General features: G+C 49.5%; 1 protein-coding gene across 1 annotated transcript in view; it reads left to right on the top strand.

The window, feature by feature from the left end:
- Nucleotides 1–3,068: 3,068 nt before the first annotated feature.
- Nucleotides 3,069–15,831, top strand: part of LOC311631577 (uncharacterized protein) — a 28,816-nt gene continuing 16,053 nt past the window's right edge. The window contains exons 1-4 of the mRNA XM_084901798.1: nucleotides 3,069–3,288; nucleotides 7,115–7,263; nucleotides 8,683–8,823; nucleotides 9,527–9,672. Of these exons, the coding sequence (XP_084757924.1) occupies nucleotides 3,109–3,288; nucleotides 7,115–7,263; nucleotides 8,683–8,823; nucleotides 9,527–9,672 (616 nt within the window). The 5' untranslated portion in view covers nucleotides 3,069–3,108. The remainder of the gene's footprint in view (nucleotides 3,289–7,114; nucleotides 7,264–8,682; nucleotides 8,824–9,526; nucleotides 9,673–15,831) is intronic.

Raw genomic sequence — 15,831 nt, 5'->3', positions numbered from 1 at the left:
TTGGCAGATCCCTCCAGCGGCTGCCATAACCTCCGGCCTCAGAATCCTCCTGACCTAAGTGACTTCAAGAGAGAGAACGAGGGGCACCCTCTGCCCTGAGATGACAGAGTACGGAGAACAGCCCTGCTCCAAACCCAACTGGCCAGCGTCTGACCAAAGGCGGGGTTCTGACTACGCTCACTCTCAATGGTGGCAATGGTTTCATGGTTACACAGGTCAACACATACCAGATCATACACGTAAAGGTGATTCTTATTAGGACATAGGTAATACGTCAGGGAAGTTTCTGAAAATATGGGCTGGGCAAACATGGGCTGGCAATACACTCACTGCTTCCTGGAGAAACAAGTCCCCTTTCTTCTGCCGGAGCCCCCACTCTCCCCGGGGAGCTGTTCTGGGTGGAGAACTGTTGACACCCAGACAGCGACAAACAGTTTTCCAAGGCAAACAGTGCGTGAGACTGTGATATGGCTCTTTCATGGTGACCGTGACACTGCTCGTCCACAAGCTGAGCGCTCCTTATCCACCAGGCTCATCATTTTACAAACGTTCTCTTATTTAATGCGCACGCAGCCTTAGGCATAGACATTACCGGACCCATTTTACAGGACAGGAAGCTAAGTCAGGGAAATGAAGTGACTCCCCAAGGAGTGGCAGGCAGATCCCGGATTGGAAATGGGCTGGAGCACCAAACTCTAAGATTTTATTTTATTTATTTATTTATTTAAATATATTTTATTGATTTTACACAGAGAGGAATTGAGAGGGACAGAGAGTTAGAAACATTGATGAGAGAGAATCATCGATCAGCTGCCTCCCGCACACCCCCCACTGGGGATGTGCCCGCAACCAAGGCACATGCCCTCAACTGGAATCGAACCCGGGACCTTTCAGTCCGCAGGCCGACGCTCCATCCACTGAGCCAAACCGGTCCCGGCCGAACTCTAAGATTTTAAACTGGCCATCTCTGGCTAGAGATTACAACTGATTTTGGCTTACATTTTTTTTAAATTTTCATATATTCTAAGCGTTCGGCAATGTACATGTACTGTTATTTTTTTTTCATGTACCGTTATTAACCGGAAGTGCTTTATTATGTTAAAATCATTATAATGACTCGATTTTTTTTTTATTACAGTTGACATTCAAGATGATTTTATATTCGTTCCAGGTGTGCAGCTTGGTGGTTAGTCCTATAAAGTGGTCCCCCTATTTTTAAAGTCCCCACCTCACACCATCCTTAGTTATTACAGTATCACAGGCTCTGTTCCATAGGAAGTATCCACTGAGTATTTATTAATCACCAGCTTGTATTCCTTAATCCCCACCCCCTTTGCACCCAATCCTCCCACCGCCCCCCCTCCCTCTCCGGCAGCCCTCCGTTTGTTCAGGTCTCTGAGAGTCTGGTTCAGTTTTGTTTGTTCTTTTCTTTTAGCCTGTGATTTCCGCGTGCAGGTGCAATCACAGTTCTCAAAGCCAGAGCCCCAGGAACCCTGGACCGGTATTTCTGCGGCCGCCCCTCCTCCATCTCCTCCTCCTCCAGCCCCTGCCGGCCCCTGCCCCCTGCAGCCTCCGCCCTCCCTCCCCACCCGCTTCCCTCCCCTCCGCCTCGGACCGGCCGGCTGCCTCTCCAGGGCCCGCCCCGCGGGAAGGTGGCTGGGCGGGGGCGCAGACCGGGCCCTGGGTGAGTGCCCGCCTGACCTGTGCGGCCCCTGGCCGGCTGCTCGGACAGGGCTGGTCCTGAGCTCCGCGGAGACGGTAACCCCCGCCCCTCCCGTCCCCACCCCAGGTACCCAACCTGGGCAAAGCGCCCCGCAGCCAGGAGTGTTCTGGCCTCGGGTAGGTAGTCAGGATTCTCTCCGGAAAGGATTGAATTGGGGGTGGAAAGTATTGAAATTGGTGGTGGAAAGGATTGAAATTAGGGGTGGAAAGTATTGAAATTGGGGGTGTGTCAAGAGCCCTAGAGAAGGGAGCGGTTCACCGGGTCTCAATTCAACAAGGAGAGACTCCTTTGATGGAAAAGAACAAATACATTTTTTGGACAATCTGTAGCTGGAAACTTTCCCATTTGGCGAAACTCTAATAATTCCCATAAACTTTGTCTCTCTGAACCCAGCTCAAGAGACTCAGCCATCATTTTAAGTTATCACAAGGAGGGACCCTTTGGGACTGGGTAATTCAGAAGACAAAAATCAGAATAATAAATAACAATAACAATAAAGTGGACTGAGCACTTCCACGATGTGCCAGATGCTGTGCTTTATAATCTCACTTAATCCTTATGACAACCAAAACCTGTTTTACAGATGGTGAAACAGAGGCGGGGCCAGGCGAGATCACGCCCCTGAGGCCACCCAGTGAGTCCGCGGTGAAGATCAAACTGACATCCAGGCCTGCTCCCGCCAAAGCCGTGTTCTTAATTAACCACTGGGACACCGCCTGAGGTTCCCAAAGAGAGTTATGCCAATTTTAAGTAACTGTGTCCTTGGTAACATTGAGTACCCACTCTTCAGATTAACTGTGTCCCTTTATAAGTGAGCTCTGTGGGTACTGCCCTCGTTTTAAAAGAGAGAGCATGGATCCATGAATATAGAGATTGGAAATGGAAGAATTCCACTTGGCTATCTCGATTTAATTCCCCACTTCCACTTTAAGACAAATAAGGCAAAAAAAAAAAAAAAAAAAAATGCTGAAACCGGTTTGGCTCAGTGGATAGAGCAGTCAGCCTGCGGACTGAAAGGTCCCGGGTTCGATTCCGGTCAAGGGCATGTACGCTGGTTGCGGGCACATCCCCGGTGGGGGCTGTGTAGGAGGCGGCTGGTCGATGTTTCTCTCTCATTGATGTTTCTAGCTCTCTATCGTTTTCCCTTCCTCTCTGTAAAAAAAAAAAAAAATCAATTATATATATATATAATATATATATATATATATTTTTTTTTAAAGACAAAGGAGGCGCCTTAGCATTGTCAGAAAAGGATGCGCAGCAATATTTGCCAGTTTTGGGGGGTGGGGAGGGTGTAAGCTGCTCCTTAAAATGTAGATACCTGTGTGTTGGGTTTCAGGGCAAGTGGCTGTGTGCAGACTGCAGGTGGATGTAACACTAGAGCAATGCCGAGAGAGAAGACGGCAGCACTCAGCGGTGAGGGGGCGCCCCTGCCCATCGCCCCGATTCTCCAAAGGTTCCTGAAAACCTACGAGGAGCGCTGTGCGCAGGCGCAGACGTCCGTGTGCCCGGCCATCAGGAAGGACCTGAAAACCAGCATCAATGATGACCAGGTCCTCAGGAAGGTGAGCGGGGGTGTGTGTCTCCTCTCCTCGTGCTTCTCTGACGTGAACTGACCAGGGTTTACTCCCCAGGAACGTGGGTCCTCGGTCCCCAGAGCCCCGCACCGGCGGTGTCGCCCCCTCCGTGTTCCCTCCCGCCCTGAAGGCCAGAGCCTGGCTCAGGTCCCAGGGGCCTGCTCGGCACTTCTCCTGCCTTGTAATGTATTTCATTTATTTGTTTTTGTTCATCCTTCCCCGAGGATGTGTTTCCCATTGACTTGTAGAAAGAGTGGGAGAGATGGAGGGAGAGAGAGAGATTGATGTGAGAGAGAGACACATGGACCACGCCTGCAACCGAGGTACGTGCCCTTGACCGGAAACGAACCAGACCCTCAGTCCTAGGGCCAGCACGCTACCCACTGAGCCAAACCGGCGAGGGCTGGATGCCTCTTTATGACACCCACCTGTGGTCTTTCTCTCATACCAGTTTGTGCTTGTAAAACCCGAAGACTCCCAGCCAAGCCCCCTCCCGATGTCCTTGGAGCCTCTGCTCACGACAATTCGAGACGAGTGTTACCGGCCGGGGGAGCAGCTCTGCCTCTGGGGGCTTCAGCTGAGCAACCCGGAGGTCGCCAGCCTCGTGAGTCACGCACTTTAAAAACGTTTATCCGATTAATCTCAAAATTGACAGGAAGCATGTTGCATCCTGTGTCCCAGCTACAATTCGTTTCGTTGTTGACTGTTACGCCCCCGAGGTTTTCTTTAAAAAAGAAACAGTGTATTTTTAATGAAACCTTTCTAACAGATAGAAGTACAGAAAATAATAGAACTGACATCCTTGTCTATTTCATGAAATTTACTTGAACACACCATGTTTTCCAAACATTTTAAATCACAATCACCGCCCTGTTGCTCATTGGCCCGTGCCCTGAAGGGTTGTGGGTTCGATCCCAGGCCCGGGCCAGGACACGTGTATTAAAACATAGACATTGCGAATTTCACAGATATAATAGCTGAGCTTCATCTCACTTCTTCCCCCATCGACTGCCCAGAGGCACGATCCCTGCTTTAACGATGCTCTCAAAGCCGCTTCATGCCTGCGGCCGCCTCCAGGCTCCCATGTCTCATTCACGGACCTTCGGCTGCTCCTCACTAACCTGCCAGTCAGGCGGCACATTTTTAAAAATATATATTTTATTGGTTTTTACAAAGAGGAAGAGAGAGGGATAGAGAGCTAGAAACATCAATGAGAGAGAAACATCGATCAGCCGCCTCTTGCACACCTCCTACTGGGGATGTGCCCACAACCAAGGTACATGCCCTTGTCCGGAATCAAACCCGGGACCCCTCAGTCTGCAGGCCGACGCTCTACCACTGAGCAAAACCGGTTTCGGCTGCACATTTTTTAAAAAGTATTTTTTAACACTCTTAGAAAAAAACCAAAACTTTATGGTGCTAGATTTGGCAGTGGTTTCTCGCATATGGCACTGAAAGCACAGGCAACAAAAGCTAGATGAACTGACTTCATCCAAACTCAACCCTTCTGTGCATCGAAAGGCACAGACAGCGGAATGAAAAGGCAACCCACGGAGTGGCAGAAAATGATCGCAAATCACGTATCTGATCAAGGGTTAACGGCCAGGGCACCAGGGCGTACAAAGAACTCTTACACCTCACCACCAACAAAGCGAGCGGCCTGAATTAAAAATGGGCAGAAGGCCTGAGGGGACCTTCTCCAAGGAAGGCCTACCAATGACCCACACGCACCAGATGCCCCACATCACCACTAATCACTAGAGCACTGCACGTCAAAGCCACAACGAGATGCCACCTCATGTAAACGGGATGGCTGCTATAAAAAAAGAGCGGAAATAACATGTTGATGAGGGTGTGGAGAAATTGGAACCCTGGTGTGCCGTTGGTAGGAATGTGAAACGGCGCGGCCACCATGGAAAACAGTAGGGAGGTTCCTCAGAAAATCAAAATAGGATTACCAGACAATCCAGCAATCCCGTTTCTGGGCGTGTGGCCCAAAGAATTGAAAACGGGGTCTCAGAGAGATTTATACTCTCGTGTTCATAGGAGCGCTCACATTGCCAAAGGTGGAAACAGTCCAAATGGACAGGCAAATGAGGGGAAAAGTGGTATATACATACAGTAAAATATTATTCAGCTTAAAAATGCTGAAACAGCTGAAACTGGTTTGGCTCAGTGGAGAGAGCATCGGTCTGTGGACTGAAAGGTCCCGGGTTCGATTCTGGTCAAGGGCATGTACCTTGGTTGCGGGCACATCCCCAGTGGGGGGTGTGCAGGAGGAAGCTGGTCGATGATTCTCTCTCATCGATGTTTCTAACTCTCTATCCCTCTCTCACTTCCTCTCTGTAAAATATCAATAAAATATATTTTAAAAATTATTTTTTTTTTTTAAAAAATGCTGAAACAGGCTACATATAGCATGGACCTTGAAGGACTTAGCGTACGTTAAACAAGCCAGTCACGAAATTACAAATACTGAGTCATTCCACTTAGATGAGGTCCCCAGGGGGGTCAGGTTCAGAGACAGAAGGAGTGGCAGTTAGCCGCCAGGGGCCGGGAGGGAGGGGGGCGGAGAGGGAGAGGGGAGAGAAGGAGGGTGATTTATTGGGCACAGAGTTTCTGCTTTGCAAGACAAAGAAGTTCTGGAGACGGATGGTGCTGACGGTTACACCACCGTGGGAATGCACTTAACGCCTCTGAAATGCACGCTTCAAAATGGTGACGATGGTACCTTTTATGTTGTGTGTACTAGTATTTGACCACAATTTATGACGACGATTTGAAATCTATAGCCAGGATTTTTAGTTGTTTCCATTCAGAGGGCCAGTCAGGGCACCCAGTCCATTCAGGGCGGAGATACAGCGTGGCCCTCGGGCGGTGTGGCGGCTGCAGGAAGGTCCCCCGCGGATGCTGTGGAATGCCCGCGGCAGGGCTTGGGCCCTGGGCGGGACACGGCAAACCACGGGCTCCGGTCTCCGGCCAGGAGAGCCTGTTTTGCACAGACCGGCCTGACCGGAGGCGGCGTGACCGCCAGGGCGCCTCCGTCAGAAGCGGCTGGAGAAACCCAACCGCACCAGCCCGGCCTTCCCTCGGCACAGAGGCCGCGGCACGGCGCCCAGGTTGGGGTGGCCACTGCCTTTTTATTCTCAGCGGGGTATCATTTGGAATCCTATCTCTGACCAACATGTCATTAGCTCAAAAAGCCCCAAACCCTCCAGACCTCACCAAGCCTCTCTTCTGCCTAAATTCAGAGCGGAAGGAACCCTCAGGGGGTGGTGATTCCAGCTGCTAAAAGGGGGCCTTCATGGCTGGTAGCTTTAACGGCCCTGCCCTGTCTGGAAGGCAGGGACTTAATGGTGACTGGGATCATTTGGGTTTTTGGGGGTTTTGTTTGTTTGTTTAAATATATCTTTATTGATTTCAGAGAGGAAGGGAGAGGGAAAGAGAGATAGAAACATCAAAATGAGAGAGAATCATGGATCGGCTGCCTCCTGCACATCTCCCAATGGGGATCAAGCCCGCAACCCAGGCATGTGCCCTTGACCGGAATCGAACCTGGGACCTTTCTGTTTGCAGGCCAGCGCTCTTTCTGTTTGCGGGCCAAACCGGCTACGGCTCCCATATAATTCTTTGACGAGTCTTCCTGTTTAAGGGGAATTATTCTGTTTTCATGATACTTTCTCCTTGGGTCAGTAGCAAGTTATTTTAGAAGCAAACATGCTGAGGTATTTAAGATGGTTGACTTTTAAGTAACATGAGCACAGAGAACATATTAATCTTTATGACACAGGAACCCTTTGCTTCACATTCTCAGGCTTTGCTTCTGGAATCGAAGGGGCGCACGCCCTGCCCGCTGACCACCCTGGAGCTCATTGACTGCAAGATGGACCTGTGGTCTCTGGGGAGGCTGGGGCAGGCTCTGCAGCTCAGCGGCTTGCATTCCCTTGTCCTCGATTACTGCACGTAAGGCTCCGCCCGCTGTCCGCTGGGGGCGGCAAGGGCAGGGGAGGGCAATGCCCCATTTCCTCGCGTCTCATCAAGTCATCACTGAAAGGGGGCACTGCAAAGCCGCCTTAGTGACAATGTTCCTGCGTGAACGTCGCGGTTCTCACAAAAGAGTCTTTTCACTCACTTATTCTTTCAACAAATATTTGTCCAAGGCCTGTCTGTGCAAGACTCTGTGCTCATTGCTAAGGAAGATGCAAACATACCCAGGGTGAGGCTGGTGTCCGGGGGAGCCCTCAGGCTAGCAGTGGAGAGGAGATGTGCTCTACATGATTGTTTTTTACAGAGCAGAAGGGAGATAGAGAGTTAGAAACATCGACCAGCTGCCTCCTGCACACCCCCTACTGGGGATGTGCCCGCAACCAAGGTACATGCCCTTGACCGGAATCGAACCCGGGACCCTTCAGTCCCCAAGCTGACGCTCTATCCACTGAGCCAAACCGGTTTCGGCAGACATGCTCTTCTTCTTTTTTCTTTCTTTTTTTTAATATCTTTTATTGATTTTGTACAGAGAGGAAGGGAGAGAGATAGTTAGAAACATCGATGAGAGAGAGTCATCGATCAGCTGCCTCTTGCACACCCCCTACTGGGGATGTGCCCGCAACCAAGGTACATGCCCTTGACCAGAATCGAACCCGGGACCTTTCAGTTCCCAAGCCGACGCTCTATCCACTGAGCCAAACCGGTCTCGGCAGACATGCTCTTCTTGATTGTGCAGAATAGAAGGTGGACGCTGAGTAGCACAAAAGAGGCGCATATAAAGCTTAGCAGTCATGTGGCTCAGGGAAACCACAGCCTCTAGGGACGGTGCAATGGGAGGGGAGGCGCAACCCAGGGCCATGGAAGGAGTTCTGGGAGTTGGGCTTCCCTGAACCTGCTCCGGACAAATCTTCAAAGGCCACTCCTGCCTGACCCGTGGGGCTGAGTGGTAGAGCATCGACCCACAAACCAGGAGTCGTGTGCCAGTGAGCCTTCCCAGACTCCTTCGGCCCTGCCAGCTGGGCCATCTCTCCTGACCGACCCACAAACCAGGAGTCGTGTGCCAGTGAGCCTTCCCAGACTCCTTCGGCCCTGCCAGCTGGGCCATCTCTCCTGACCGCAGGGCTCAGAGCTTACTCTCCATCCGCTCCCTTGAATGGCTACTCAATCCACTCACTGCTCTTTGCTTAGAAGGCAGACGCCAGGCCCCCTTCGTCCACACACAGGCAGCCCCCTCTGTCAACCCAGCCCAGCCCAGAGCCAGCCCCGGCCCAGGAAGCCCAAATCAAGGATCAGCAAAAGTGCCTCTCACTGCCCGAGGGGTGCTTGACAACGACTAATCCAGTGGGTGACATCGGTCTCACACGTCACTCATTTGTTCCTGTGGTTTCCTTGTAGATTTGGAAGTGAAGAAATTGAGAGCATTTTCTCAGGCCTGGAGAACAACCGCAGGCTTCAGGGCCTCAGCCTGCGCTACTGTGGGCTGGGGCCGCCGAGCGGGCCACGCCTGGGCTCTGTCATCTGCCGGAGTGCCATTTGGTGAGTGATGCCCCCTGTTGCCCAGCCTGCCTCCTGGCGCTGTTCTGTCTGAATTACATAACCAGCTTATTGGCAGAGCCCACTAGTTCCCCTGACGTTTCGATGTGTTTCTAATCATCTTTTTCTCTCCTCTCGTTATGTTGTGTTTTCTTCTTCTTAATGATAAGAGCAAGATCCTCCACTTACACTTGCGATTCAGGGATGTCGTGTTCCATGCATGTCTCTGGCCATAACATGGCCACCAGGTCTCTGTTTTATGCCATGGTCTATTATGTATTACTAGAGGCCCCTTGCACAAAGATCCATGCAAGAATAGGCCTTCCTTCCCCTGGCTTCGCTCCTGGCAGCCTGGAGCCGGCAGTCTTTGTTCCCAGCCAAAGCACTGCTCCTGTAATTCCCTCTGCCCCCCCCCCCCCCCCTCATAGCAGGCATCCTGCCCCACCTGGCTGCTCTGTGCCTGCGTATGCAAATTAACCCACCATCTTTGTTTGGTTAATTTGCATACTCACTCCTGATTGGCTGGTGGGCATCGCAGAAGTAGGGTCAATTTGTATGTTTTTCTTTTATTAGTGTAGATGCTTATTTATTATGTTATAATGAGGTCTAGATGTTAGCATTTTATTTTATGAGGTGGAGACCTCTAATCCTGATTGAGAGAGTGGAAATAACATCTAACGAGCTGCGGATTTGGCCCCTTCCCCAGCGAGCTGCACCTGGATGGCAATTACCTGCAGTGTTCCGGAGCGCTGGCCCTCCTCAGGCCCATAGCAGAGTATGCCGAGACGCAGGGCAGAGGCCCACCAGCCACAGCCTCGCCAGACTCCAGCGGTCCCCCTCACGCACGCCCAGGTAAGCGCTGGAGAACGAGAAGGACACTGCTTTGCCACTAAGTGGCCTTCCCAGTGGTCCATCTCGAGTCTGCTTCCTGAGTCCGCGTGAGACCAGAACAAGAGACCCCCAAAGATATTCTCGTCCAGATCTTCAGAATCTGTGACTGTGTGACCTTCATGGCAAAGGGACTTTGCAGATGTGAGCGAATTAAGGGTCTTGCTTTAGGGGATTATCCTGGGTTAGCTGAGAGGGTCCAATGTCATTGCCAGCATCTTTATGAGAGGGGGGCAGGACGGTCGGAGTCAGAGAGAAGGCAAGGTGGCAGGAGGAGGAGAGATGGCAGTGAGGTGAGGAAGGGGCCATGAGCCAGGACGTAGGTGCTGGAAAGGGCTAGGAAGCGGGTCCTCCCCAGAGCCTCCAGAAGGAGCGCAGCTCTGCCGACTCCTTCACTTTGGCCTCTAAGACCTTTCAGACTTCCGACCTCCAACACTGGAAGATAATACAGTTGTGCTGTTTGAAGCCACTACGTTGCTGGTCATTGGTTACAGCACCAATAGGAAACTAGTGCAGCATGCACATCAGCAAGCAGCCCAAACAAAATTAAAGTCAACGAGGGTTTTGTTGGCTCACATAACTGGGGTGTCGGCAGGTGGTGTGGTCTTGAGACATGGCTGCGGTCAGGGGTGCAGACCACATCATCAGGAGAAACCCAGTTTGCTGCTCATGACCCTGCTTCCCTTCTGAGGGTTGGTCTCCTCTCCCAGTGCACTAGACTTGCTGTGGCAACCATGTCACAACATATACATGTATGAAGTCATTATGTTCAACACCCGAAACTAATATAATGTTATCTGTATCTCAATTTCTCTTATTTATTTATTTACTTATTTACTAGAGGCTCAGTGCACGAATTCATGCATCAGGGGGGTCCCTTGGCCTGGCCTGTGGGATCGGGCCAAATCCGGCTCTCCAACATTCCCTGAGGGATCCTGGATTGGGAGAGGATGCAGGCCAGGCCAAGGGACCCCTCAGTGCACACTCAGCTGGAAAGGAACCGCAGGAGGGCTCCAGGGCGTGTCTGGCCTCTGTCCCTCAGTCCAGATCGGCCAGACCGCAGCAGCAAGCTAACCTATCAATTGACTGTCTGCCCCTGCATGGTCAGTGCACATCATAATGAGCAGTTGAGCAGCCTTAGCATATCATTAGCATATTACGCTTCGATTGGTTGAGTGGCTGACTGCACAACCGGACACATAGCATATTAGGCTTTTATTATATATAGGATTTATTTTTAGTCCTCACCCGAGGGTATTTTTCCATTGATTTTTAGGGAGAGTGGAAGAGAGAGGGAAAGACAGAGAAACATTGGTTTGAGAGAAACACATTAATTGGTTGCCTCCTGCACACACCCCAACTAGGACCCGGGCTGGGGAGGAGCCTGCAACTGAGGTACATGCCCTTGTACGGACTTAAACCCAGGACCCTTTGGTCCACAGCCCGATGCTCTATCCACTGAGCCAAACTGGCTAGGTCTGTATCTCAATTTTTATTTTTTTTAATTATTCGCCCTAACCAGTTTGGCTCAGTGGATAGAGCGTTGGCCTGCAGACTCAAGGGTACCAGGTTTGATTCTGGTCCAGGGCATGTACCTAGCTTGAGGCACATCCTCAGTAGGAGGTGTGCAGGAGGCAGCTGATCGATGTTTCTCTCTCATGGGTGTTTCTAACTCTTTATCCCTCTCCCTTTCTCTCTGTAAAAATCAATAAAATATATTTTTTTAAAAATTATTCACTGACTTACCCTATTTAAAAAAAAAAAAAGAGCTGAAGTCAAGGCTACTTTGTGGAAATGAGCTCAAAGAACTTATAATGAACACAGATTCACAAATGGTTATCCCCCATTTAGGTATTTTCATGGTATCAAAATTATACAGGTTATTAGTTGAATTTGATAATTCAATTATCCCAACAAATATACAAAAGGAAGCCTTGCTGTCAAATATTACTTTCCCTTTGCTATTTTCTACCAAGATTCTTGTAAAAAGCCATGGTCTGATTTATGAAGTCCTGTATTGTAACTTTGGTTTCTAAATAACTAAGTGAATCTGTGATTTTCTTTTGAAGAAATCGTTGGAAATGTAAAAGCACCCTTGTAAGGGATTGCTGTGTGGCAGGCAGGGACAGGTGTGAGAGGGGGGGGACTGGAAAAGTGAAGACAAGGAGACCTGGCCAGGTGGCTCAGTGGTTGGAGCATCATCCTGTGCACCAAGTGTTTGTGGGTTCAGTTCCTGGCCAGGGCACATACCTAGGATGTGTGTTTGATCCTGGGTCAGGGCACGTGTGGGAGACAACTGATCAATGTTTCTCTCTTGCATTTGATCTTTCTCTCTCCTCCCTCCTTCCCTCCCTATCTCTCTCTCATATATATACACACATATATATAAATGAAAATATATCCTAAAAAGTGACAAGGATACAGGGAAGAAATGTGACTATTCTGGTTATTCCAACTGGCTTTCTGCTGAGAGGGGCATTAGGCTTAGTCTTAGGGTTCTGGATTTGTTTTCCCCGAGAGCCACAAATGCCAGGGTGAGAGCTGACCACAGAGAGCGCCTGCCCTATCATTCTTCACAGCAGCCTGGACAGGGTGCAAACTGCTCCCGCTGAGCCGTGCCCGGAGGTCAGTGGTCGGCACACAGAACCTCTTGTAAATCCGTCTCGTTACTCAGGATCTTAGCGATCGCAACAACAAAGCCCACACCGAGTGCATGTCCAGGCTCCCCGCTTCCTCTACGGCTGACCGTGACGGGCCCTCACACGGACGGTCCCTAGAACCTTAGTTGTTCAGTGCATCCAGCGCATGTTAGCTCTTCTGCATTCTTCTGGGTCAGGGTATCGGGCTGCCGGGTTGCCATAACAAATACCACAGGCTGGGTGGTTTAAAGAACACAGTTATTTTCTCACAGCTCTGGAGGCTGGAAGTCCAGCTCAAAGTGCCAGCGGATCCAGTTCCTATTAAGAGCTCTCTTTCTGGCTTACAGATGGCCGGCCTCTTGCTGTGTCCTCACGTGGCCTTTCTAGGTACATACACTCCAGCACACACACTTATACACACACACACACACACACACACACACACACATGCTCCCACACATGCGCACACGCACATGCAGCACTCTCTGGTATCTCTCCAATGTGGACACTAATTCTATATGACCAGGGACCCACCTTTATGATCTCAATTAAACCTTCATTACTTCCTAAGACAGGGGTGGGGAACCTTTGACCAGCAGGCCGCACAAGACCCAATAAATCATTTGGATTGGCCCTGCCGAGGCATTAGGGGTGAGTTAAGTAAATGTTTGACCAAATAGAGCAGGCTGATTTTTAATTTGATAATTTAGTGTGGCCCGAGAACGAGGTTATACACACCCACATGGCCATTGGCAGACACAAGGTTCCCCACCCAGGCCTAAGCGGACAGTAGGGGTTCAGAATGAGTCGCCCCAAGATGTACCTGGTATGTGAATTGTTTTGAACCAAAGGCCACCAAGACCTTGTGGGCTCAAAAGAAACTTCTAACCCAGTTTAACTACCTAGACCCGTGGTCGGCAAACTGCGGCTCGCGAGCCACATGCGGCTCTTTGGCCCCTTGAGTGTGGCTCTTCCATAGCCTGGGTGAGTCTATTTTGAAGAAGTGGCATTAGAAGAAGTTTAAGTTTGAAAAATTTGGCTCTCCAAAGAAATTTCAGTAGTAGTACTATTGATATTTGGCTCTGTTGACTAAGAAGAATTTAGGGGCCTTGCCCAAAACAAGAGATTTTTAGAGATAACCTCTGTTTGACTTATCTGTAGGGCAGGATAAACGACTAATTACTGAACATCTGCTCTTCTTCTTGTCCTGCAATGACCTTCCTTCCCTCTGAAGCCTCAAGGTGATCCTTAGCTCAGAGGGTCATATAGATCTCATTATTGCTTCCTGTCTTTGCACCCCTCATGTATGTGGGGTTCCTATACATACGTATGTGATTAAATTTGGTTATTTTCTCTTGCTAATTTGTCTCCTGTCTATTTGATTATTAGACCAGCCAAAAGGACATTGAGAGTAGAAGACAGTGTTTTGTTCCCCCTTAGCCCCATCTCCAAATACGGCGATCCGGGCGTTAACATAGGAATTCTGAGAGGACTCGGACTTCCTGTCCATAGCAGAAACATACACGGCAGCACTGAGTAAAAGTACCTTCTACTTCAGAGCTGGACTAATACACCTCTGCTCAGGCTAATTAGTTTGCCCATCCTGGTTTGACTTCTTTGCCAACAGGCTTAGCCATAAATGGAAAAAATGGGGGGGGCGGGGGGGGACACATGAGGCTAGAAAATGATTGTGGTCCATTACCAGCCCTCTCTCCTGACCACAGTGGGTATGGGACCCAAGCCCGCCAGCTGGACTTGGCCACCCTAAAATGTGATTCTTGAGCAAAGGAACCTGTTACCCTACCCCCAACAGCCTGTGCTTTAGCTCACCCTGCCAGGCCCCCAGTTCTGGTCCCTCACAACCCTTATCTTGAAACAAGGCTGTTCCATTCTGTTGTGTCCACCCAAAATTCATATGTTGAAATCCTAATTCTCAAGATGATGGTGTTAGGAGGTGGAGCCTTGGGGAGGTGCTGAGGTCATGAGAGCAGAGCCCTCCTGAGTGGGATTCGTGCCCTCATAAAAGAGGCCCCATGCCGAAACCGGTTTGGCTCAGTGGATAGAGCGTCGGTCTGCGGACTGAAAGGTCCCCGGTTCGATTCCTGTCAAGGGCATGTTCCTTGGTTGCGGGCACATCCCCGGTAGGGGGTGTGCAAGAGGCAGCTGGTCGATGTTTCTCTCTCATGGACATTTCTGGCTCTCCCTCGCCCTTCCTCTCTGTAAAAAATCAATAAAATAAAAATAGAAAAAGAGGCCCCAGTACATATTATATAATACCTTAATAAAAAAAAAGTTGAGGAAAACAAACAAACAAACAAGAAGCCCCAGAGAGCTCCCTCCCCTCTGCCACGTGAGGTTACAGCGAGAAGACAGCTGTCTGTGAACCAGGAAGCAGCTCTCACCTGACCCTGAGTCTGCGGTGCTGGGAGACCGGAAGGAGGAAATGTTTGCTGTTTCTAAGCACCGGCCCATGGGGTCTCGTCACAGCACCCCCAGTGCACCAGGACCGGGAATACCTGGAAACCTCCGGGCGGGGGGGTGAATGTGAGAGGGTGTAGATGATATATCAATATATTTTTAATGTCCAGAGCCTCACCTTCCAGGACCTGATACCTGGGATTCATTTCCTTGGTCGCCATCATCACTTTACTTTGCCAAAGAAAGGCACATTTCTTTCCGACCCAGTATCTGAGCAGAGCGCCTTCCCTAGGGGACAAAAACAAAGAGGCAATACGCAGTATTAATGTAAGTGTTAAGAAAGTGAGTGTCTCTAATAAATCAGAGACAACCCACTTTTTACACATGGTTGGCTTCCAATTTTTGCTTTTAATGTAATTTAAGGAGAGCACAATCACTATTAACTGACAGGTTATTAAAAACCTTTTTTTTTCAATCGACCAGATGTGATTTCTAGCCTATAACTCAGGCATTCACAGAATTGAATAGTATTGCTATGATAAAAATCATTCTAGAATTTCCCAGCTAAGTTTGAATTATAGATTAAAAAATATAAATAATTTGCCGAAACCGGTTTGACTCAGTGGTAGAGCGTCGGTCTGCAGACTGAAAGGTCCCGGGTTCGATTCCGGTCAAAGACATGTACCTTGGTTGCGGGCACATCCCCGGTGGGGGGTGTGCAGGAGGCAGCTGGTCGATGTTTCTCTCTCATCGACGTTTCTAGCTATCTATCTCTCTCCCTTCCTCTCTGTAAAAAATCAATAAAATATATTTTTTTAAAAAAATATATATATAGATATATAAATAATTTATTATAAGTATGTCCCATGCAATGTTTGGATATAGTAACTAAAATAATTATTCTTTATTTCTCTGACATTTAAATTGAACTGGGTGCCCTGTATTTGGGGCATGGAGGGGGTGGGTAAGGAAGATTACATCTGGCAACCCTATTCCACTTGCATCTGCATGAACAAGATTTCCCAGGATTTACAATTATCACAATGAAAAATAGAAATAGCATTGA

The sequence above is a fragment of the Pipistrellus hanaki genome (assembly GCF_964339955.1).
Source record: "Pipistrellus hanaki genome assembly, chromosome: 13".
Taxonomy (NCBI): Eukaryota; Metazoa; Chordata; class Mammalia; order Chiroptera; family Vespertilionidae; genus Pipistrellus; species Pipistrellus hanaki.
Note: the sequence above shows the minus strand (reverse complement) of the source record. Positions and strands in the feature narration are given on the sequence as shown.